Source organism: Narcine bancroftii, chromosome 1 (genome assembly GCF_036971445.1).
Source record: "Narcine bancroftii isolate sNarBan1 chromosome 1, sNarBan1.hap1, whole genome shotgun sequence".
NCBI lineage: Eukaryota > Metazoa > Chordata > Chondrichthyes > Torpediniformes > Narcinidae > Narcine > Narcine bancroftii.
Genome location: NC_091469.1, coordinates 50,876,926 through 50,903,089, shown reverse-complemented (window position 1 = coordinate 50,903,089; position 26,164 = coordinate 50,876,926). Strand labels below are relative to the sequence as shown.

Here is a 26,164-nt window from a genome sequence, read left to right as displayed (position 1 = left end):
AGCACTTGACAGCAAAATGTTCGTTTGCTACATCAAGTACTTTCATTTTCTAGTTTTGTTCCAGAAAAGCCTATAATGGCCTTTCCATTTCAGTTCTAGAGTCAGTGTCATTTAGAAGAAGAGAAGGAACCCATTTGTTAATTAAAAAATGTTATAACTTAAAAGAATTTATAATTTAAACTTTTTTTTCTTTTTTTCTACTCTGGGGTTTTTTAATGTTATTTTTTGATATACAATGAGCTCTGTTTTTTGATTTGTGTTCATATTTAGAAAAAAAATCCTTTTATTTTAGTTTTGTTGCACTCTGTATAATTGTATTCAATTGTTTATACTTTGAATATTAATAAAGAAATATATTTTGCAAAGGCAGCGTCTTTTTGATATTTTAAACCATTCTATTTTTTAATAAAGGTCAATTTTTAGAAGCGGCTGCAAAGCAGGATCGCGCGAACAATCAAAGATTATGCTCTAATCCAGACATGCTTCTGAAAACTTGGTACAAGACGGTGTCGGAAAATAACTAAAGAGAACGAAGGGAAGGGTTTTGGACCGAGCAGAGTAGCTGAAAGATTACCAGATAAGATGGATTTTGAGAGGGTTTTTTTTAATGTAAAATATAGCGTGCACAAGAAATTCGCATAATTGATCCAGTTGGAGGGTACAAAAGAGGAATGGTTGAAAGTCGGAGATGGCAGACATAGTTTGGATTGAGCAGGATCGCGGGGGTGTTTTACAGAGGCGTGAAGTGGGGGGGGGGGTTGCCATGAGAAGCGGAGAAATCCTCAAAATATAAATATACATCCATAGAAATTAGTTTTCTATCTTGTGCAGAAAGCTAATTCTAAAATGTAAACAGGATGCGAGTATCATCCCTTACTGTTTATTTTGCTTTTTTTTAAAAAAAGTATTTTGTCTGAATTAATTCCCTGACACTCAAATCCAGAAATGCCGCAGTAACACTACAGTTGGTGAATGACTGTGATTGTTTCATCTCTAAGAAACGGCGAGACATTCTGGCAATTAGTCAGATTTTAAGCAGGGATCGTCTTTAACATACAATGAAGATTGACATTAATTTTAATATTTTGCAGGATCATCGGGCTTTTATTTCTGACATCTGACCTTTCTGAGCCCAGAAATGTTCCTTCAACTGTAACTCGGGCATTTGCTTTCAAGTGAAATTTCATAATATGTGTGTTCTGGATGATAAGATTTTGAGATCTAATTCTTAAGGGGGACTCCACATTGTTCACCCCCACCCCTTCCTACTCTGTGTTAGAGATAGCCTTCGACTTACCGTGAAGTGACCATGAAGTGTTCCCAAACCAGTCTCTCACAAGGTAAAAAGCTTTGGTCGGGAAAGGGTGAACTTTGTCGTTTGTTTGCATTGATGCAAAAGATTAGAATAGGGAAAGACCGCTTGTGTTGTTGTTTCCAAGGTAAACGAATATTACGAGGCGCATTAATGGCTCGAAGATTGGGCCTTGGCGAAAGGAATTGAATCGAACCTTAAGCAGTGAGTGAGTGTTTCAGTTTTAATGCTCCAAGATCACTTCACGGGTGTCTGAAGCTGAACTCTGCCGCACAGAGCTGAGTGGATTTAGGAGTAAATCACGAAAATCTCTAGACACCGTGGTTGAAGTAAAAGCACAAAATGCTGAAGAAGCTCAACAGGCCAAACAGTGTCCTCTATGTAGCAAAGGTAAAGATACACAAGCCCGAAACGTCGGTTATGTATCTATTTGACCTGCTGAGCTTCTCCAGCATTTTGTGTTATTACTGAGTGGATTTAGGTCTTGGCACATCCTCTGTGGAGTAGCGGAGGAGGCTGCCGGATTAAGCAAATCGTAATTTATTTTTCTCTCTCTCTTTTGAAATTAGACATGGACCAGACCTTTTGCAGTGAGGTTTGTGGAGGGTGCCAAGTAGGCCTTGTCATGAGGTTGACTGAAATAATGAAAACTTGATCCATCAAAATAAAACTAAGGAAATGTGTAGGAAAAAAATGTCTGAAAAAATATTCGAAGCTTTAAATACTGATTCAGAAATCCATGATCTAAAACAAAATTCGGTTGGTTTTGATGGTCTGAATCTGGAAACTTTAGAGGACGGGCGCTTATATTTTTTTTAATTCAAGCACCGACGGACCGAATCCTGTTTCAATTCTGTTACTTTTCTGAGGATTACGTTGAGTAGCTCGTTTACTAATCTGCTACGCCCTTCTCTACAATATGTTCCGGGAAAGAAGGGTATTCATTTATTTCAAAGATGCTGAAAATAAACAGGCATGCGGTATTCAGAATGGTCTGGCTCCAGAGGGAGCTGTGGAGTGAAATGAATGAATGAAACGCCTGGCTTCTCAAATTCATGAAGAAGCACGGTGCATTCCTCTGCAACATTCAGTACATTATTTCTTGGTTCCAAATTGACAGCGACCTCATGCAACAGTCGAACAAATCAGACATTAATTTTAATATTTTGAATTTCCTCCCAAGATCAGTGTTTGGCTGGGAATCGCCCTGAGCGAAGACGAATTATTAAATGAACATATTGCAACATATCATCAGAATCGATCATGGTGTAAAATGGAGGTAGCCACAGATGACTAATTTGCTAAACATTGAGATTTACAACGTTAACGTGCACGAGGATGCTTCAACTGACCCAGTGTTATGAGAATTAGTTGATGGGAATTGTGTAACACAAATAAAAGATTTCCGGATGTCTGTTTAACTTGTGCTGTGAAGTCGACACCAAACTGTCGCATAAAGTGCACGGCAGGAACATTCTTTGATTTCGCAACCGTTCATTTCCTGAAACAACATTAAGCGTGTCGGAATGTGATTGTACATGAGATTAAAAAAAATAACGAAAGGTTTACTATTAAACGATATTTAGATGTTGTGCATTGGCGAAGAAAGGTGGAAATGCACCTTCAAACAGCATAATGCGTTTCTTTATGACGGGTTTTTATTGAGAGACTCTGCAAACGGTTTCTAAAGAGAAAACAAAACCAACGGGCAAATGAATATTCTAAGAAATTGATACTGAATTCGTGAATTGCGGTGCTTCTGTGGCGGGAGACTGACTAAAACTAAAGGCGGGATCTGAAGACCTACGAAATACCCCATTAGCAGCGGTCACATTCATCCGGCTGAAATTGTTAGGGAGCATTTATTTTAAAAATATTTTTAGTAATGTTCGTATCGGTTCCTTTTTGTTCAAAAAGCCATGACAGAGTTTCTTATCAGGCCCTGTTGGTGTATATTTTTGTTCAGTTTGTTTTGAACTTTGGGTTCTCAAAAATTGAACTTTCGTTTTTCTTCCAATTTGGAGCCACATTTTGTTATCTCAGTTCCCTCTTCAATGTTGGCGAATCAATATACCACACAGGGGTAATTTTGAAAAGGAAGTAACAGGTCAAAAAGAAAGTCTTGCTCCAATTTAATGTAGAAGGTAAAGGGGATAACCTGCAGTGCTGGGGTCTAGTTCAGTACACCAAAATGCTGGACAAACTCCATAGGAAGAAAAAGGCAGCGGGTGTTTCGGGCCTCCCTGTGGGCCCTTCTTCGTGAACTCATTCAGGCTCGAAACGTCGACTGTTTTTCAGTTCTATGGATGCTGAGTTTCTCCAGCACTTTGTGTACTCCGTTTTTAATAGAGCAAATGTCTCTTTCAATTTTATTTCACTACATGTTTAATCCCAATAAAAATGTTTGTAGCTTGAATTGTTGACCATCTGCTCTCTCAACTGTCTTCACCGATGGACATGGGTATTCTGTGGGATCTCAAAATACCTGTTGGGATAATATAATTTGTCACGCAGAATGTTTTCGTCCCACTTGATTACGCTGTAACCTACATATTTAAAATCACAACCTTTTTAAATCGAATTGGAAACAAAGTGTGGTATTACCTGCAGAAAATATTCTCCAAACAGATGAAATAACCTGCACTTTTATATAGCATCTTTGAAAACAAAATTCATCGGCTGTATGCTGACAGCCCGTTGGCTCCGCTGCGCACTCTGGTTCTCCTTCATACCAGAGCACAGGCGTGATTCCTTTGGAGCCTGCATGTCCATCGTATCCAATTGACCAGGATGCGATGTGCGCGAATATTTGCAGAAAAGTGCAGGAAGGGGGGTGGGGGGGGGGGGGAGAGGGTTTAAATCAGTTTCCGAATAAAATTATGCCAATTTCTGAAAGATAATGACACGCCTGCCTGTCGCTTGAAATCTGAATGTTAAATTAATGCAAAATAAATGACAAGAGATCGGTTTGACAGGGCAGGCAGATGGACCTAGAAACGTGTAGAAAGCGATGAACGATTCGCCAGAGACCCAAACTCGATAGGCATGAGGCTCCTACTCCCTAAATGAATATTGGACAATAACACTGGGCAAATCTTTTATGTTTAATAGAGAAAGAATATGCCATGTTTTAGGGACTAGAGTGTCAGGTGCAAAGATTCCACAAAGATAAGTTGATCCAGTTCCAGATTTAACTTTTGGCTATTAACGATTTCTTCTGCAATGGATCCAAGTTTTGCTCTTCTAACAGGTGGATAGATGTAAGGTACTACACATAATGAAGGCCGATTCGACGACCTGTCCTGGATTCACACTTACTCATTGCTCAGGAAGGTGCAGCAGCGCCTATGCTTCCCCTAAGAAGGCAGAGGAGGGCAAAATTATCGGCTCCCATCCTGACAATCTTTACCAAGAGCACAATAGAGAGTGTTCCTGTCTGACTGCATCATTGTGTGGTATGGTAGCTGCAAAGCATCAGATCTGAAGTCTATGCAGAGGATCGTTAAAAATAGCCGAGAGGATCGCTTGGGTTTCCTTTTCCTCTGGTTATAACATTTATTGGGAGCGTTGTCTAAGCCCAAGGAATTATAGAAGACTCTTTCCATCCAGCGCACAGCATCTTCAAGCCACCTCCATCAAGAAGGTGGTACCGGAGCAGCAAAATCAGGACGGTCAGGCTGGGGAAGAGCTTCTTTCCGCAAGCTGTGACAGTATTTGTAACCGTGAGTCATTTGTATTTGATTATTTATGTGACCTTTATATGCTTTGTACTGTGGGTGTTTGTGCGTACAGCTTGATCTGGGGAGATGCGGTTGTGTCGGCTGGTTATCAGACGGTAATAAACGAATTTGAGTTTGCCTGTTAATACTGCTACTTTAGAATTGAGTTTGAAGGACGTTCATTAGATTGAAACAGATGAAAATCACAATAAGAAAGTCTCGTTTATCCCGTGGACCGTGGAAATAGAGAAAAGCTATAAAATCAGTTTAATTTAGACATCAATAAAACTGGAGCGTGACGGTCGTTTGTTCATTGATGGAAAATTAAAGGGAAATGTTTCTATTCCCTGTTGTAATTAAGATACTTGCATTCTCAACTAGTGTATTCCTTTTTATTTTAATTGTCGAAATGTGCGTGCAGTGCCACTGACGAGGCCGTCAGCTATTCCTCACAGCCTGGGGACGATGCAGTCCTTCTAGTGGCGGGTGCTGCTGAGCAAACAGCGAGGAGCAAGAGGGACTCGACAGGTCACGCAACATCCTTGGAGAGAAGTGAACAGTGAGCGAGTCGGGTCGTGACCCTTCCCAAAAATGGTCAAGGTTTCGGCGTCTCCAATTTTGCATTTGTCTGTTCAGCTGAAATTGCATCTTCAAGGCCTAGGGTTTGTGAATTATTGGTTTTCAACACAAAAACATTCAGGTCAGAATGGCGACTCAGTCAAAATTAATGTTAGAAACACTTTGATGCTTTCTAACAAAAGCTGTTTATCCAGTTCCATTGATCATTTTATTTCACATAAGGTGATGACACAAATTATAAAGCAAAAGAGCAAGCAGCGAGCGAGAAGGATTATGTGTTGGCTTGCAGTGCACATGTCCTTGTCTTTGATCAAACCAGAGCACAGTCTTTGTGCCTTTTGCAATAACTTTACGTTACACGCACTTTGTGGTAGCAATTCACACCATTATCTCCAAGAGTTCAAAGACCAATGCATCTTCTCGTGGATTTAAGACTTGTGCAATGACCATCTCAGGGCAAAATTCCACGCAGGAGTCTGTGAGCACCAATGTGCTTCATCCCGCTGCGTTTGCTTGTGTGTGTGTGCGAGCGAGACGATATTACAGTCAAACAACGTGTAAAAACATCAAAACGGGAATAAATCCAAAAGAATGTTTGGAATGAGCTGATGTAAAACAAAATAGTTTGATGATTCTGATCCATGGCTCAGGACACATAATTTTGAATTTACGAAACTAGAAACGTTTACCATTAATCTTGTCGTTTAGAAATATTGACGTTAACCGGCGATGGAACTAATTGGAAATGGGTTGATTAGATCCACTGAAGGAAGCATTTGAGACCTAGAAGAGAAAGTATAAATCGAGGTGCCTGGGAAAGAGAGATAAACACTTGTACTCCATCTACTGGTCTGTTCCGTGGTTATTGAGACGAGTTCTTTAGTTCTGGCTAAGGTTATTGATTCTTATGGTCAAATGACAGCTTCCGATTCAGGACCCTGCGAGGTACTTTGTTAAACATTGCCTCCGTTTCTCCGCGCACTAGCACTCCTGTACTGTACGATGGAATGAATGGAGGAGTAAACCGGCCTCTCGGCACAAGTCAGCGACGAAAAGAGCAATTGAGAAGAGAATGAATTGACATTCTTATGAATTTCCCCGGGATTTCATCAGTCACCTACTTATTAGAGACAATTAACAGTGGCTAATTTACTCCTGGGACAAGTGAGAAAACTGGAGATCTCAGTGCAGGCAGCGTGTACGTGTTTGTTACTGCGGAGGTAAAGGTCAGACAGTTACTGGGACTGGGCCATCAGAATCTGTACAAGAGTGCCGCTTGCGCTGCCTTCGGGTTAAATAGTAGCAGAGTATTTTCATCAAGGCAATAAAAAAATACCGCGAGATTGGGCAGGGAGAGCGGAGGAGAGGGCTGGAGGAAAGGGGAAGAGAGGGATATGGAGGGGGCGGGATATTTTAAATGAGTCGCAGGAAAGCTGTTAGGAGCCGTATTGGGAGTTAAATGGGTCATGACATGCACGAAAAATGACAGGGGGGGTTGTTATTGAACAACGATACTTTGGGGTACAAGTACATATTTCCCTGATAGTAGCGACGGAGTAGACAGTGCAGGAGTTGGGTAGTTGGGCCGCGGCTGGAGTATTGTGTACAGCAGTGTGGTCTCCGCGCAAGATTAAAGCTGGAGAGTGTGAAAAGGAGCCTCAAGGCTGTGTTCCGGAACCAACGGGGGCGGGGGGGGGAGAGGGTAGAGAAAATTTGAATTGTTCACAGAGGTCAGATAGGTTTCGACTGTAACTCAAATCATGGGTTTAAGGTTTTACGGGGTTTTAAGGTTTTCCACCGAGAACGATGGGCACGTAAAATGAGCTGCCAGGCGGGTACAATTACAGTTGTAACCATGTATTGGTACATGAATAGGAAAAATTTAAGGGGATATGAATTAGCGTGGACAGGTATCTTGATCACCATGCATGAGTTAGGCCCTTGGCCCATTTCTGTTTTGTATCTTTGCACGGTAAGATTTTGAAGAATCCTAGCATATAAAATTGCTTTGACAGATGATAGAAGGGTTGACGGGGAAGATTTATTGAAGGCATTTTAAGACGCACATGCCTTAACATTTTTAGTCGTTTTATTTTAATAATGCCTTCAAAGTTGATTTTGAGTAAGTGCCTATTTAATATAGGGATATTGTATCTATTCAAGCCAAAACAGCAAGTGATTTTTTTCCCCCCGGTCCATTTAAGCGAACATGATAACATTGAAAACCAGACAGAGCATCAGCTCCGTTTGTAACGGGAACATAATCGTCACGTGGACAGTTGTGCAATGGGATTATGCAAGACAGGATCAACTTCGAAATTGTACATTTTAAATGTCCATTTTGACTCATTATTTGAAACGTTTTAAAATATTCGCTGTATTTCACACCAATGAGCCAATATCCACGTGTAAGTGATACATTTTAACTTTAAGAGGAAGGGAAGCTCGTGTTTGTCAAATTTACTGGAGTTATTTGAGGACATAACGAGTGTTGTGACTAGGGGAACAGGTGGATGTTGGGTACTTGGATTTCCTGAAAGCGTACGATAAGATGCTGCTCAAATGACACATGCAGTTCAGGGATAAAGTATTAACGTGGACAAAAATCCTTTATAAAGGTGATTCTCTGGTTGACAATCAGTGCTTTGCAAAGGACAGTGTCAGGCATTAATGATTTAAAAGAGTGGACCAAAGACTGTCTTAGTTTGTTCATGACACTAAATTGAGTGAAATGCACATTCTGAACGAAAATAGAGTGCAGAAAAATATAGTTACGTTAATTGAATGGACAAGGGTCTGGCAAATGGTGTACAAAGTTGGTAAATATGAGATCATCCATCTTGGAAGAAAATATTGAAGATCAGATTATTATTTAAATTGTGAAAGACTACAGTATGCTGTAGTGCAGGGAGACTTGGGAGTGCTTGTGCATAAATCTCAAGAGATTGGTTTGCAGGTGTAACAGATAATCAACAAGACGAGTGGAATATTGCCGATGACTAGAGGGATTGTCGTCAAAATCAGAGACATTCTGTTGCATCTGTACACAGACTGGTGAGTTCATTGCCTGGAGTACTGCATACAGTTCTGCTTTCTTTAAAGGATGCACTGACTTTGAAGGCAGTGCAGTTGAGGTTTAACAGGTTGATTCCAGAGATGAAGCAGTTAGCCTGTGAGGTGGAGATTAAGCACCTGGAACCAGTAGCCTCAAATTTCATGGGAGTAGATTTTGGATGAGCATGAAGATCAACTGATTTTCCCAGAAAATGCATGGAATTCTCTGCCCAAGGAAGTAGTAGAGGCTGCCTCAGTGTTGGATTAATTCTTTTATCATAAAGGAAATAAGGGATGAGGGAAAAGGTAGGTAGGTGGAGCTGAGTCCATGGTCAAATCAGCCATGATATTTATTGTATGACAGAGCAGGCTGAATGAGCCAAATTGGCCTTCTGCTCCTATTTTTTGTGTTCTTATAATTGAACAGTAGTGTCATGTAAAAACATGTACAGGCCTTTATTTACCTGGAGTTTTAAGAAAACATGCTGCTTGTGGAAAAAAAAATCCTCTCCGGAATCGAGCAGTGGTCCAGAGTGAATTAGTGATATCTATAGAATGAGTGTCAGGGATCTTAATTGAAATATGCATTCCTGTGTCTGTGGAGAGGATGACACAATAATATGTTAGGCAGGGTTATTATCACAAATAACAAAGATTCAATGTACCTGCAAGAAAATATTAATAAATGGCAAATAACACAGACCGGAAGTTGGCAAATAAATCACCAATATGAAGGACAATGTATTGCAAGAACAATAAAGAAGGAGATGACTTGGAGAACACAAATCCACACTGGGTAAAGAATTGAAAGAACTAAAAAATTCGTTCAAGTAGCGTTTAGTCAACCAAAAAACCTACAACGCTCTAGTGTTTGATGGAATTGAAAAGCAAAAAGATTAAATGTGTATGGAAATCTGGTTAAGCCACGCTTTACATGTATAGTAAAGATCATCATATTTAATGTGACTCTATTTTCACTCTCCAAAACTTTGGTTTCCCATTGTGAACTGGTTAACCTGCTGCATTTTCTTCCTGTGTTATTTTCTTAAAGTGTGTTGCCTCACTGCTTACCTGCCTTTGACTGTATTCAGTCATCCATCCATAGCAGCTCTTTGCCTCATGCTTTTTAGTTGGTTCTATATTTTATTTTTAAAAATCTGGGGGAATGATATTGCATTAAAGCTCCATGTTCAGCACGACTTTTTTTGGTATTGTTGAAATTAGAAAGACTTGAGCCATCCTTTATCCGTAATTTGTCTCTGTCATCAATTTAAATTTGGTGTAACATTAATGTTTTCTTGAAATCGCAGCCAGAAAAAAATTAAGACAATGATTCAAGCACAATATTTATAATTAACCATAATATTTTGTTTTCTTTACTGTTATTATCTTCCCCAGATGCTGCCTGTCCTGATGTTAACTTGTAAAATAATTTGTTTTTTTGGAACCAAGTGAAAAGATTTCAGGAAATGATGAGTCAGGTGGTTAGATCATTGGGCTGGCTATGATCCAGAGGCTCCAGTTCAAATTCCACAAAACAGTTGTCAGATTTCAAAATCAGTTAACAGTTTGGAAAACTGAGTTTGTAGTGACCAGCACACACAAACAAATACAAGAGTGTAGTTGAAAAACTCATCTGGTTCATTTATTCATCTTTTTGTTTGGCCTCCTTGTGACCTCAGATAAAATCTGATTTTTGGATGACCAAGCAGGCCACTGAGTTGTAGGTGATTCTCCACTATCTTCTCAAAGGAATAATTCAGGATGAGCCAATAAAGTTGGCGTTTCCTGTGATATCTAGACCCTGGAAAGTGAATTCATAATAATAGAAGGAGGTGGGCCTTGGAGTCAGTGGGGCAGAATGTTTGTGTGATAGTACAGTTTCTATCACCAATGTGTATGATGTACAGATTGTAGTGTAGGATGACTGTGATGGGCTGAGAGTGGAGCCACACCTACTGGCAGGTCTTATAGGATTGCTCCTAGCCAGACCAGGTCATTCTGGACTGGTCGACCTACTTGTGATATGCTCCAGTCTTTTAGTTAATAAAAACCTTGGTTTGGATCAACAAGTCTTTGGTTCTTTCGACGCGTTCTACAATTTGATCCCTATATTTTCAGAGTATCACCTGGACCTTACTTGGCTTATGGTTTTTAAAAAACAAGATCCTATCAGTTAGACCCATTTTCCCACATCCAAAGCATCTAAACCACCATATGTTGCCTTGGAGATGGCTGTGATAGGGGTGGATGGCATAGATAGTGCAATGTTATTTCAGCACCAGTAACTCAAAAAAAATTAAAATGAACAAGATTTAGGTTTTACTTAAGTTTATTAATTTTTTAAGAGTCCATGACAGTTGGTATCAAGGGTATATCAGGTAAGTCAAGCAAAGGTTGGTCAATTGTTTATTTCTTTAAAGATCAGCATGCAGTTTGTAGTATTTCTGAATGCATTTGTCTTATCATTTTGATAAGGAGAGCTGTTTATTTGTTGAATCTGGTAATCTCGCTTGAAAGATGTTGGTTAATCAATGTCAGCTTCATCTTAAGATAGATTAATTTTCACATTATGTTTACAGTTACAAAATAATTTTCTTCATAATCATTCCAAAAAAGCCAATGTGCAAGGCTTCAGAAACACAGGCAATAACTGTGTTCATCAAGTAAAACATTGGTTTTCTGACTGATGGCTCAATATCTTCCAAGAATGCACACTTATTAAATAAGATTACTTTTTTCTTGGAAATCCAGTAATGGAGTTCAGATTTGGGTTAATACTCTGCTATGGTGTTCCTTTCAAATTCCCACCAGTCCACCCAGGGTTCTTCTCCTTTTGTTCGCCTTTTCTATCTCCCTCCAATCTTACCTGGGCATCACCCTTTCACAACTGCTTCCATCTATTACCCACATGCTGTATCTAGGGTTCTTAGCTCTTTGATCACTTTTCCAATCCCCACTGCCAACTGGGTCTATCTATTCATAATCCCTCCTTAATGGTACCACCTATCATCTTCCAGCCTGTCTCTACCCTGAACTCCTTCCTTCCCCATTTAGTTCTTTCTGCCTTTTTTCATCTTGTATTTTCACTGATCTGGCTTCTGCCTCAACTCTGATCTCCCCCTCCACCTGGTTCCATCTGTGCATCATGCCCACTATTCTTTTACCTCCGTAGATGCCGTTTCACCAGTTGTCTTCCAGAATTTTTAACCAGTGCCAGTTTGGCATTGTGCAATGTGTGTCTGATATTCATGGGTCAACCTCACTAATTCGATTGCAGTTCAAAGCCTTCCTCGGTATGCCTTTCATCAATGGGTACAAAGTAGCTTTGGGATGAACAGAATGTAGATAGTGCTGATCGATGCCATAAATGTCCCTGTAAAGGGAAGGTGTATATTGCCTCCAGCTATTGGTAGATTTGTTTCATTGTATGGCATGAAAAATTGCTGAAAGAATTGTCCAACCATAGTTGGGAATGGGCTGTGGATTTTCTGATTTCACTCTTGAGGTACTATGAAAGAGATGGAAAGATCTTCCATATCTAAGGGCCAAGGAAGCTCTCCAAATCAGCTACAAAGGTCTATTGACAAACATGCCTGAGGTGCATTCCTTTGCCAGAAATGAGACATTGATGACTGTGATATTAATATGTAAAAATAACTTTATGTGCAAGGTCAGTGAACATTTCAGCAAATCCCTCAATCTACCAACATCATCATAAAAAATGTACATTGCTGCATATGTTTATTTGTCATTCAACAATAATCTGCAGCTATCACAAAGCTCCAGATGAGATAAAGTTTCTAGGTGTGTGGACAGCAATGAAGGTTTTCAAAGCTTCCAGAGGGATTTGGACCAACTGGAAAAATGGGCTGAAAAATGTCAGATAGAATTTAATATGGACAAGTATGAGGTTTTGCATTTTGGAAGGACAAACTAAGGTAAGACATACATGGTAAATAATTAGGGTGCAGTAGAGCAGAGGGATCTGGGAAAACAGATACTTAATTCCCTGAAAATGGATTCATAGGTAGATAAGGTTGTAAAGAGAGCTGAAGTAAAACACTGAAATCTGCAGACACCTTAACTGAAGTAAAAACACAAAGCTGGAGAAACTCATAAGTGTACTTATGTAACAAAGATTAAGATACATAACCAAGGTTTCTGGCTTGAGACCTTCATCAAGGTAGGCCAAGATACATAACCAACATTATGGGCTTCAGCCCTTCATCAAGGTATAATGTAAAGAGAGCTTGTAGCATATTGGCCTTCATAAATCAGTACATTAAGTGTAGGAGTTGTACAAGACATTGGTGAGGCCAAATTTGGAGTATTGTGTGCTATTTTGGTCACCAAACTACAGGAAAGATATCAATAAAATTAAAAGAGTTCAGAGATTCACTCGGATGTTGCTGGGACTTCAGGAACTGAAAGACTAAGCAGATGACGACCTTGTTCCCTGGAGTGTAGAAGAATGAAGGAAGATTTGATAGAGGTTTCCAACATTATGAAGGGTATAGACAGTAATACAACTAATTTTTTTCCACTGAGGTGAGGTAACGTTAGAGGACATGGTTTAAGGGTGAAAGGGGGAACTTCTTCACAAAGCGATTGGTGTAACAAGCTGCCAACTGAAGTGGTGAATGTGGATATTCCCATTTAAGAAAATTTGGACAGGTACATGGATGTGAGAGGTATGGAGAGCTATAGACTGGGTGCAAGTCAGTGGGACTATGCAGGGACATAATTTGACGCACGCTAGGTGGGCCAAAGGGCCCGTTTTCTGTTCTGCAATGTTCTATTCTTCTATGGTCATAACTGTTATCCAGCATTCACATATCCCATTATTGCCTCTCACATTTACCACCAATCGAACACTCACGTGAATATTTTTAAAACATATCTTTTATATTCATCCAGGTCAAAAACATTACTCATTTATTATCCTCTCCTTATTTCTGGGGGTGTTATATAGCCATATCCAGCCATAATGGACTGATCACAACCCAGTCCACACTCTCAGTCATCCTAAGCAACAGCCACTGTCAATCTTTGGACAGGAACTAATGTTTGAGTAGTGGTGGTGCAGAGATTATTGAGGATGATTGGCATCTCATCTTTCTTCCCTCATCTTGCATTCCCTCCCCCTCCTCCCACAATCCTTCTCTAGTTTGTAAAATTCTGATGATGATTGCAGATTATTTAAAGCCTTTCTTCCCTTCTTTCTCAGGCCTCGAAAGTCATAACCTTGGTGGTGACCCAACTGGACCACTTTGTGGAATAAAATGCTATCCTTCATCTCAGCTTCAAGGGTTGAAACCATTTTCCATGCAACTTCACTGGCCTGTCAGCAGAGAGTGACATCATTTCCCATTCAATCACCAACAAACCTGCAAGTAAATCAACAACCCATTGAGGGATGTGAATGTGAAAGTTCCTCTCTTGCTCACACTTGGCTTCCCCTGTGCTTTTCATATATTGCATTAGGGTTTGACTTGTGTGGCTAGCTGAGACATTGGTCCTCTAAGTATTTATTTTCTCAGCATTCCAGGAAATTTTGTTTCATGTGCAACTCCATTGTTTTATTGATTCTTATTTTATTTGCTTTTGTGGTTTTGCTATGAAGGATGAACTCCAGGCAAATGTCAGATCTCTAAATAACAGTACATGCAACTGAAAACCAAGTCACGATATGGATCCTGGTAGAATGTTTTTAGTAAGGTAGACATTAGGAATTAGCAGTTAATGGATGAGGATTATTATGTGTTCCTCACATGGGTATCAAATCCCCATTGATTCTATTGCCACTTACGTATATAAATGAACTCATCAACGCCCATAGGAAACCCACAAAGCCATGGAGAGAGAGGGCAAATTCAACTCCGAATGATCCAAGGTGCTATGAGGCAGCAATGATATCTATGTTTGAGGATTAGATATTGTTTGGGGTTTAACTTTACTTTGTGAAGTAGACAAGGATTGTCATTTGGATTAGTTTAGGATTTGATTTTCACACTGCCCAAGTATACAAATTCAAGTACAAGCTGTACAAGTCTTTATAAAATGAGTTTACAGTAAACATTAACCAGCCCTTTACAAGTGCATGATTTAAATACAAGTCATTTCTTCCTCCAGCCATGACAAAATTTAAAATTGAGGTCGGATGTGAGGTTTCCCCTTCCAATTGTTTGTATGTAAACTACATCCACATTAAAACATGGTGAAATATACTTGTATCATCTAAATATCACTGTTTAATGCAATGATTAATCCTAAGAACTTTCATTCCAAATAAATGTACATACTGCCCTTTCATAAGTTTCAGAATTAGTAAAATAAAACTGACGCTGAAATATTGCTGATCTGTGGTTTGTAAACACTGAACCTCCAAATACTGAAGCAAAATCATATTTTGAAACGGTCATTTTACACAATAGTACAAGTTTGGTGGTGTAATTCGACATAGAACATAGAGGAACATCATAAGTAGGGTTAGAGAATGGTAATCGAGCGTGTAAAGTTCTTTGGTATATGACAGAATTATGACGATTAGGGGAAGAGTGTAAACATCACCTGCATTAAACAAAGCTCATCCTTGCTTGGTACTTTCTAAATTATGTTTTCTTGCATTTCCAATTCCATTAAGGTCCTTGACCTGATCTTTGATTCTGTCTCTCCCCACTGGTGCAATTAAATTTCCAAAAGAATTAGCCACAACAACAAAAATTACCAGCAGACTCCACATGTTAGAGAACACTTTCTTTCTCGTTTTGATAAGGCTGAATGAGAAAATCAGTGGATCAATCTTTTCAATCACATTATGTAGGACTCTATATGGTTCAATGGAGGAGAACATGTAAATTGAAGAAAAAAATCAGATTTCAATGCTGCACCTGCTTCTTAACACAAGAATTCAACTTGGTTACTCTGTAATGAGATGCTACCACACATGAATGATGAATTGTTTTCAAAATACATTTAAGAGCCCAAAACACACAAAATTAGACAACATATTTTACAGCTGTCCTTACTTACTTTATGAAACATAATATAATTAATATTAAGATACAAGGTGGCAGATATATTATTTACTTCACTTCAGAGGTATTCACTGGGGACACAGGTGAATGAGATATCAGATGGTTGAAATTATAAAGATTTAGCCAGGTGTAATAGAAATAAAGATCAATGTAGATGCATAGGGATTGCAGAACATTTTTAAAAGAATCTCAGTAAGAAACAGCAAATATTGTGAACTTTTATAATTATTTTGTGCAGAGGACAAAACTAATTTTGATAAAGGAGATTGATGTGCAATATATTAAAAATGCCAGTTAAAATAATTGCACCCCTGGTACAGGAGAAAACTGAAAATGTAGGAGCAATGAATGAAGCCAAAGACTGAGAGGTCAGAGAGGGAATGTGACAGATGACTGAAAGCAAAGTTGGTTTTGATTCCTAAATAGTGGTTGATGCAGAAACAGAAAGTAGCTTTGGAGTGTAATGGCTTGTAGAAACTGGGATTCAGAGCTCAATCTTTGGAATTTGTGAATAATACAAATTTGGACTGGGGATCTGTAGCAAATTATAAAAATAATTTAATGTAGAATGGATATCAAATTTCAACCAATAAATGTGAAGTGAATCAATTTGCGATCTCTATTTTTCTCATAAAATATAAGAGATTACAATTGAGCATGTTTACAGATATTAGAGCAAGACAAAAGTATATCTCAAGGCAAATACATGTCAGAAATATCAAGGAGATCAGGAAGTGCATAACCAAACCTGCTAAGCTCAAAAGTTCTCTTTCCAGAGACACACAGAGAATGGAAGATGCTAGAATTTGATGCAGGGTTTGCTGGAGGAACTCAGTGGGAGAAAAGGAATGGTGAATGTTTCAGACCAGAACCCTTAATCAAGACTCTGAGTGCAGTGGGAATACAGCCAGATTTCATTCTGGATATCACTGAAAAGTTAATGTGAAATGTAAATCAAACTCAGTGGCTGAAGTACAGTGTGTGTACTTATGGGGAAGGAGAAAACTGGAGGTCTTCTCTGCCAGAGGAGAAAACTGAAATGCAGCAAATCCAAAATCTAATAATGAATAGGCAGAATGGATTTCAAAGGAATGTTTTTCTTGTTTTATCGGTTTTTTTTAAACCTTTTAACCCTGAGCCTACTGAGTAACTTATAACAGTACTGCAGTCAATATATTTTATTGAAATAATATGCTACATAATAAATAAAGGAATAATTTCACAGAATATTAAGTAAGTTGACAAAGAGCAAAAATGGAGACGGTCCAGAGGAAGTTCTTCAGGTTAATTCTGGAGATGAGAGAGTTAACCGATTGTGGAGAAATTTGCGACTGGGATGGAATTCTTTTCGATGCCTGTAATAAACCTTATTACGTCCACATGCATCCATTTACACTTGCATTCAATTGCGTTGTGCTTTTTTTTTTGGCTACTCCAACCACCGGAAATTTATAATCCATTTAGGTATGAATTCGAGAGCTGAAACTGAAAAAAAGTTCGACGGCGTTGTTGGGAAGTCGGGTGGTAGCGCGAAGAGACAAAGAGGATCACGTATTGATTATTTGTTTTAAATCAAACCATTTCCAACCCGACAAGCGCGATTTCTTCTTTTCAAACTTTAACATCTCTCATTTGAAATTTATCGTACAGTATTTATTTTGCTGCTTTTTTGAGCTGTAAATGAATCGATTATGTTCTGTAAGTACTGGAGACTTGCAGCACGTTTCTCGGCTATGATTAGACTTATGGTAATATTTAGTTGCCATATCTTTTCAATTCTAAACAGGATAAACTGGTTCGCATGGTTCCATAATGCACGAAGCAGGGGATGGACAGGGTTAGATGAAACAATGAACAATTTATATTAAAGCTCCTTGTAAATGCTGAGAGGTGGGCGCGCAGAGTGGTGTCTGGTCGTCCACATTGCCAAGACACTGAATATTAACTCGCTATTAAATCTCGCTCCTCGATTCGAACATTTCACCGTTGTTCCACTTCGTGTCATCTCACTGTATTAATTTGAAACAACGTGCTTTTTCAGTATTTGAAGAGCGAATGCAGAAATCCGAATGAGACAAGTACGGTAAATAAACTCTAATCCACTTACACCACTCTCGGCAACCGCACAAGTTTGCAGTTTGAGAGCCTTATTGATGTTGGAAATCTTGGGACAGATTATCTAATCAGACGAGTCAGGGAAATGTGAGCACAAGACATGTAATCTGCATATTATAGTTTAAAGGAAATTCTTATTTGGTTTTATAGCCATTTCGAAATTGAAGCGAAATGTTAAATAAATACATGTTAGGAAAAATACTCCGACAATTTGAAATGAAACTTTACAGTTTGACTTTGTCGCTTTTCGCCGGATGATTTCCAACGCTCGTCATTAAATCCACATATTGGCAGATAGGGACATCTCTTTACTGATACACACTTAGAACGGTATTTGGAAAATCAGGTACACTCTTGCCATATTCCGGAATCCATTTGGGACCACGGATATTCAAAATAATTTGTAGATTTAAGAAACCTGAACATTAAATACTTAACGTCACTTGGCGAATGCTTTAAATTAGATACATGGTACCAGATGCAAACAACCTTCTTTTGTGCTAAAAATGTTTACTGATAAAAAGCTACTTCTTAAACTCGAATTTATTCTTTCAAAATCGCTCCACCCGCTTTACGGAATCACCACTTGTAATGAAAATGTGCAGATTGTTTTATATCCAGGCGGAGATGAACATTGTTTCATCCCAGATTTACAAATGTTTGCAAGTTGCATCGTTCACTTGATATTTTCACAGAAGTGATGACATCGCCGTTGCAAAAACCATCAATTGATGTTCCCTGCTGTGGAATATGTCCAACATTCTCACTCAGTTACCACTACTGACCTTAAAATAATTGTATAATATATGCATCATTGTACAATTCTATTTAATCACGAATTATTATTAAAGAAGGACCTTTGGCCAATCAAGTCAACATATAGAAAATGACAAATGAAACTATCAAATTATTGTTTCATTAGGCATTCAAATAACAGAGCAGAGAAAAACAGATCATTGAAAATGCTCAGCTCTTCGGATAGCATCTGTAGAAATTAAAACGGTTAACGTTTTCAGGTAGAAGGTCGTTTATCTTTAAACTGAAGGTGAGTTAACGGTTCGAGCTCCTTTCCTCTTTCCACTGATGCTCCTTGCCCCAGCATGTGTGTTTACAGGGTTTTCAGTAATATATTTTATAGTTTTTTGTCATCCTTCCCTTTTCTTTCAATGACAAAGAAGACAATTTCTTTCAATTCTCACAAGCCAAGTCGCCTTTATTTATCGTTCATACCATGCTCGCACGGAAAAAAAAAACACCAAGATGAGATGGCGTTTCTCCAGAACCACGTAGTATATTTCCATAAATATAGGTTCGAATAGAAGTTAAAGGCATTGAAATATTAAAATATTAAGTCGTATACAGTAAAAGAGTGTTAAATAAATGAACGTAATTAGATTAATGATAAAAATGGAAATTGTCACATAAAAGTTAAATACATTCCAAAATATCACTTTCAGTTCAGCTTGAAATAACTGCACCTAGCAAGACACGTTGTTAAATTTTCAAAGAACATTGGTCTCTTGTAAAAGTGAGAACTGAGATAAAACCAATCCTGATTACCAAACCACGTAAAACATCCCATTAAATGCAGAAGAAAGTGTGTGAGGTGGGGGGGGGGGGGGGTGGGGGTGTGGCGGGACAAGGATCCCTGCTGAATTTGCTGTGCTTTACATGTTTCCAAAAGGTCAGGGAGGGAGGTAAAGGGGGTGCAGGAGTGGCATTGCTGATCAGGGATACTATCAGAGCAACAAAAAAGGGGGCAGTAGTGAATGGGGTTGTTTACTGAGACAATATGAGTGGAATTCAGGAACAGTAAGAGGGCAGTAAATACTGTGTGTATATTACAGAACTCCCCCCCCCCACCCCTCCCCCCCCCCCTCCCCCACCACCACCACCACCACCACCACCAAGAATACCAGAATCACGGAGGAGCACATAGAGAGACAAATTCTGGAAAGGGTTTGGATGGAGTGGAATTTGTTCAGAGTGTTCAGGAAGGTTTTCTGGCACAATATGTAGAAAGGCCAACTGGAGGAAAGACTATACTTGACCTGGTATTGGGAAATGAAGCAGGACAGGTGTCAGATCTCACAGTGGGAAAATCTTTCAGAGAAAGTTATAATAACACTCTCCCCTTTGCTATAGCTCTGGAGAAGGACAGGAATAGACAATTTGGGAAAACATTTAATTGGGGTGGGAAAAATGATGCTATTAAACAGGATCTTGGGAGTGTGAATTGGGAGCAGATGTATTAGGGGAAATGTACAGCAAAATATAGCAAATGTTTGGAGAGTATTTGCCTGGGACTCTGCACAAGTATATTCAATTGAGGCAGGGAAAGGATGAAATAACTATGGTGGACATGTGGTGTATAAAATCTAGTTAAGAAGAAAGACTTATGAGAGGTTTATAAAGGTTGGAATTGCAGTGGGGGAAATCTAGACAATTGCTCAAGTAGGTTGGTTTGGCACAGCAGCATGGGCTGAAGGATCTACACTGTGCTGTAAATTTCTGTGTTCTGAGCCATTTTATAAAGTACCACTCCAGTATTGAAAGAATGCAGACTTCAGAAGCGAGGTGAGAAGTGGAAAGGAAAGGCCGAATAAAAAAGCAACAAGTTGGCAGATGAGATTTCTTTAGGAATTTAACATTCTCAATATTAATCTAGTTTCTATCACAAACAGAAGATAATGAGACCAGTGGTTTTCCTGTGCCATAGGGGCTTTGTGGTTAGTAAAGGATTATTTAAGGTGGTATGTGAGTTGGGGGGGGGGGGGGGAAATAGTTGAGAACCACTGGTCTAGAGAATTACAAGATAGCCAGGAAAGTACATAAGAAAAGATTTATGAAATCTAGATGGGGCCATAAGAAGGTCTTGGCAACCAGAATCAAGATTAACCCCACCATTTGTGGTGAAAAAGAGGATGAGTCGGGTGAAAATAGGACCAATCAGGGGTCATAGTGTAAACATCAGCATGGAGTCAGAGGAGATAGGAGAGGTCCTTAATGAAAACTTCATTATTTACCAGAAAAAAAGACCCTTGGCAATTGTGAGGATGGCAAAGTAGACTGAAATGATTGAGCATATTGACATTAAAATAAGAAGACGTGTTGGAGCTTTGGAAAAGCATGAAATTTCATTATTGGGAAGTAAATCACAAAAATAGACATCATGGTTGAAGTAAAAACACAAAATTCTGGAGAAATTCAGCAGGTCAAATAGTGTTCTTTATGTAGCAAAGATAAAAATACATAACCAATGTTTTGGGCTTGAGCCCTTCATCAGGGTATGAGAGAATGCCGGCAAGGGTGGAAGAGGGGGGTGGCAAAGGCAGGATTTGAGAGGTGGAGAAAGGAGGGAGGAGACAGTAGCAATGAGGGGAAGGAGGGATGGGTAAAGGGGAAAGGAGGGGAGAACTGGAAAGGCAGGAAAGGGGAAGTGAAAGAAAAGTTTAGCAGCAAGCAGAGAAGTTAATGTTAATGCCACCTGGCTGGAGAGTGCCCAGGTAGAAAACAAGGTGTTTTCCCTCCAATCTGGGTGGGAGGCCATGGACCAACATGTGAATCTGAGAGTGTGACTCAGAATTGAAATGGTTGGCGACTAGGAGGTCACTGTCACTGCAGACAGAGAGGAGGTGCTCAGCAAAGCAATCTCCCAATATGTGACCAGTCTGTCTGATGTCGAGAAGACTTCTGTGATGGGCAACCTGCTGGCAAAGATTCTGAGAGATAGGATTTACAAGCATTTAGAGAGGTGTACTCTGATTAGGCATAGTCAACATGAATTCTTTGAGGATGTAATAAAGCATGTTGTTGAAGTTGGTGGTGAATGTAGTGTATACAGATTTCAGTAAGGCATTTGATAAGGTTCCCCATGCAAGCCTCATTCAGAAAATAAGGAGGCATTTAAATAAGTCAAATTCAAAGAGAGAATACAATGTTAATGGGAGGGCATAGAGCAGTATAGACAAACTGGGAGATCTTGATGTCCTTCCACAGGATACACAGGCTGTTGCACAGATTGATAGTGTTGATAAGGTGTATGGTGTGTTGGCCTTCATTAACCATGGAATCAATTTCAAGAGCCATGAAGTAATATTGCAATACTTTAGTTGGACCCCACTTGGAATATTGTGTTCAGTTCTTGTCACTGCACTATAGGGTGTGGATGCTATAGAGAGAGCGCTGTTTGGATTGGAGAGCATGCCTTATGAGGATAGTTTGAGTGAACTTGGTCTTTTCCCCTTGGAGTGAGAAAGGATGGGGGAACTTTCTGTTGAGATGCATTGATTGTGTGGATGGCCAGAGGCTTTATCCCAGGGCTGAAATGGCTAATACGATAGAGCATAGTTTTAAAGTGCATGGGAGGATAAAGGGGTAAGCTTTTCACACAGCTAGTGGTGAGTGCATGGAATGCACTACTAGCAATAGTGGTGGAGGCAGATGCAATATGTTTTTTTCAGAGAATATGTTAGATGGAACTGAGAAAAAATGGAGGGTGATACAGTGGGGGAAAATCTAGGCAATTGCTCGAGGAAGTTATTGGTTCGGCACAGCAGCATGGGCCGAAGGATCTACACTGTGCTGTAAATTTCTGAGCCATTTTATAAAGTACCACTCCAGTATTGGAAGAATGCAGACTTCAGAAGCGAAAAGGAAAGGCCGAATAAAAAAGATAGATGCAACAAGCTGGCAGATGAGATACGTTCATCTTTCTTTAGGAATTTAACATTCTCAATTTTAATCTAGTTTCTATCACGAACAGAAGATAATGACATCTATGGGTCGAGGGAAATAACGTTATGTAAACAGTTGAGATAAACTATCCTCATTGTAAAAGAGAGTTGCGTTTAATTTCGAGAGCACCACTCATTTTTGAAAAGCGGGAGGGGAGCGGGGAGTGTGCCTCCGTTGTTGAGCATGTAAAAATCTGACAGCGAACCGTCCACGAGAAGACAGAAGCACTTTATTATAGTTCTGCATGCTCCAACAACGTCCCGAAGATCAGTCGCGTTTTTTTATGGGGGGGGGGGTCCACATAAAATACGCACGTGCTTGATACTTATCGCTGGAACCTATTTTGCGACGACTCAAACAACCTTTTGACTTAGCCCACCCCTCCACTCCAGCCATATCCGAGACCCGTTCACGCCCTTGATTTGGTCGAATAAATGCACCGGTGGGGCGCGGGTGCCTTTACCCCAAGCGTTTGAGGAGGAGGGAAAGTGCGCCGAAGGATCGATATGGAGATGGAATTAAGGCGACAGTTAATTTACTGCCCCGTTGCAAAGCACATAAAGGTAAAACATTTTCGCCGAGAAACGCCACTTTTCCAAAAGAATAACATTTAAAAATGCTAATGTATTACTCAAATGCCTCTCAAAAATAGAAAATAATATTCTACATGTGCTCGTTATCGGATAAGGCAGTTAAAACAAAAGCAAGGACCAGCTGCCCCAACGAGGACACGAAATGATCCAGCCAATACGTTACGGGGTTAGTTTTTGGGTTCAAACTATAAAAGAAGTTTGAATCTGGGAAGTTGACTTGGTGTGTCCGCAGTTGCTTTCTGGAGGCCCTCTTCGCTACTTCAAAAAGACTCGAGTATCTCTGTGGCTGATATTCTCGAGTAAATCCCGCGCTGAGCTCAACGTGGTTCATCTCGTCCCGCGGATTAAAGCTGAGAGCCAGGATCAGACTAACACTCGCGATCATCGGCTTCTTTCATGACCATGGATCACTCGTTCGGTGAAGAGTTTGCAGTTCCAGAATCTGATTCAATTTAAAAAAAACATTCAATGATCTGCCGGGTTGGAAGATTTTCTGTCACTGAAAATGTTCCACCCTCGAATCCCATTTTTGATCGCGCCTTTCGCAACCTCCGGAATGGAGCGACAGCTGAAATGTCGTGTGGTTTGAGGAAAATATGGTTTGAGGTGCGCATCTTAATGAGTTCAAAACAGACCAACTCCAAACCAGGTGTCCATATCTTTAGCAGGAAGGTGGCCCCATTTCAATGAAATGCACCACCATTATTGCAGAATGAGCGCTCCGATCATAATTACAGCATCATCCTGTTTTATCAGCGTTCAACCCACGGACTGAATTGTATGGATTCAATTTCGTAATACAGGAAACTAAATCAGTCAACGTGCAACCAAAAAAACACCCCGCTCTGATCTGCCAAGGCGTTGACCAGAAGCTTCCCTCCCCCGAGGTCGCCGGGAGTCCTGGACCCGGGTCGGCTCCTCATTCGACTGGGCCCGGTGTCCTTGGACCATGCGCCCTGCCTCCCAGAGCAGACCTTGCGGCAGCTGACGCTCTCATGAATGGGCAGCTCTCCCGAAGTGTGTATCCTTTGCATCGAGGGACCCCTGCCATTGGCCTACGTCGGGCGGCGTAGCACCTCCCCTCCGCTGTCACGCGCAATTCTCCGTCTCCAGGACGCGTGCAATTTCCAAGCGAGCCTCTCTGCAGTCTGCGCAGGCTCGCAAATCCGCCCGCCCTCTCTCGTGTTGACGTCAGGCGGTCTCCACGCACCGGCAAGTCCCAACATATCATCAAGGCGGGTGGTGTCGGAGTTGGCGTCCCTAATCCCGCGTATAGCTTGCAACTCCTCCTCGAAGGAGGAAGCTAACGGGTAAAGCACGCAGCTTCTAAATAATTCAGTATAATGGTTTCGCCCCAACCTTGAAGACTGTCCGGCTACTGACTTAAGAGACCTGTCCATCCGTGTAAGGCAGGTTGGAATAGCAGCAGCGAGTTTGCATTCATTATTGCTCTTATATTCTCAACAGTATCAGAGAAAAACGAATACAATGGCTGATATCAACGAGTTTACAACAGCGGCAGCCAATGGAGACATCACCAGGGTGAAGTACTTTTTGGAAAATGGAATTAACCCCAATGGAGTCAACAAATATGGCAGAACTGCTTTACAGGTAAGTTTCTTGGCGCATCGATAACATTTGTTTCAAGGTTTATACCATCTGTACATGAACACGCTTTCTTTTTCTTTATTGCTATGTCTCCAAACGAGTTTCAATTCGTTTTGCTGATTCAAATTTTGGAGTAAAATTAACTGGAGGGGCTGCGACTTCAGAGCGAAAGTATATTTCTTAATGATCTAATATATTGTTAAGTCATTTGACTAACTTTATAGGAGCATTTGAGAGACCCTCGCCTTTGTAAAGGAAATAAAGAATAACAACAAAGTTGAACACAAAATAATCGAAATGTTCTTCATGCTGAATTATAAATTTAAAAATCGATATTTTGCCACTATTTAATAGCTGTATTTGTAAGAAAGCGATAGTTATCCGTTCATTGTAACTTTTGCAAGGTTAGATTTCATAAATTTTCAGTGATAATAGAGAAATTCGTCCAAAAATCTCTAAAAGTGTTTATGTTGCTAACCTGACAGGAAACTGCTCTCCTGAAAACAGTCGGCTCGAAGCAGATTATTTCTCATTTCTGCCGTTAATTACAGTACCATGTGAAATTACAGCAGGAGAATTTGCTACATATTTCCTCTAATACTCTTTAATAATATAAAATAATTCTTAATAAATGCGTATCGTTGGAATGTTGCCATATTATCATTTAAAGTGTATATTTTGTTATTTAATTGGGATAATAGAAATATTGACCACAAAAACACAATTGACAGTAAAAGCGTTGCCAGGATCGTTGGAGCGTGGTAGTAGAGTGTTCGACAGCCAGAGAATTTGGAAGCGTTGAAGGCCCGCGGTGGAGTTCTGTGGGCGAATGTTACTTTATATTTTAGAAACCATGGAAGCTTTTACATAGTTCATGCTGTTATTGCAAAATTTGCAACTTATCCCCAAATAAATTGCTTGTTTTTCTGTGTTTGAGTTGGTTCTAAATTATATTTTTGCATTATTTTAATTTGCAATTTGTACACTTAAAAATATTTTTTCTATGCAATAAATATTTGTATTTGAAGCATATTTATTTATTTGAATTGACTTTAACCAATTTGAATATTTTTAAAAGGATACAAGTTATACAAGTTGTTTTTCCGAATTTATTTTTTATTTGGGAATGGAGGTACGCCGCTGCAGCTTTGCACAATTGAAATAGAAATTATTTTAACATGTTTAATTTTTCTTTGAACTGATGCAGTCATTTGTAACTTTGAGTCAGGTTCTTGTAAATGTTGCAGATTTTTATGATGCCATTGACGCTTTAGAATATTACACGTAAAACAGGCAACTTTCGGAAACTAAGCAAAGAAAAAAAGTCTAATAAATAAAACGTAAACAAATGCAACATGAAAATTAAACTGTTAGTAAATAAAATGGCAGAACATAATTACATTGATA

At 39.6% G+C, this 26,164-nt stretch overlaps 1 protein-coding gene across 13 annotated transcripts in view; it reads left to right on the top strand.

Moving 5' to 3' along the window:
• Positions 1-26,164, top strand: part of cdkn2a/b (cyclin-dependent kinase inhibitor 2A/B (p15, inhibits CDK4)) — a 57,359-nt gene that overhangs the window by 30,472 nt on the left and 723 nt on the right. The window contains exons 1-4 of one of the 13 annotated variants that reach the window (XM_069926904.1): positions 6,576-6,808; positions 8,567-8,664; positions 13,895-14,060; positions 24,617-24,760. In XM_069926904.1, coding sequence (XP_069783005.1) covers positions 13,950-14,060; positions 24,617-24,760 — 255 coding nt within the window. In that variant the 5' untranslated portion in view covers positions 6,576-6,808; positions 8,567-8,664; positions 13,895-13,949. The other 12 variants (XM_069926894.1, XM_069926923.1, XM_069926950.1 and 9 more) reach the window with 12 other exon arrangements.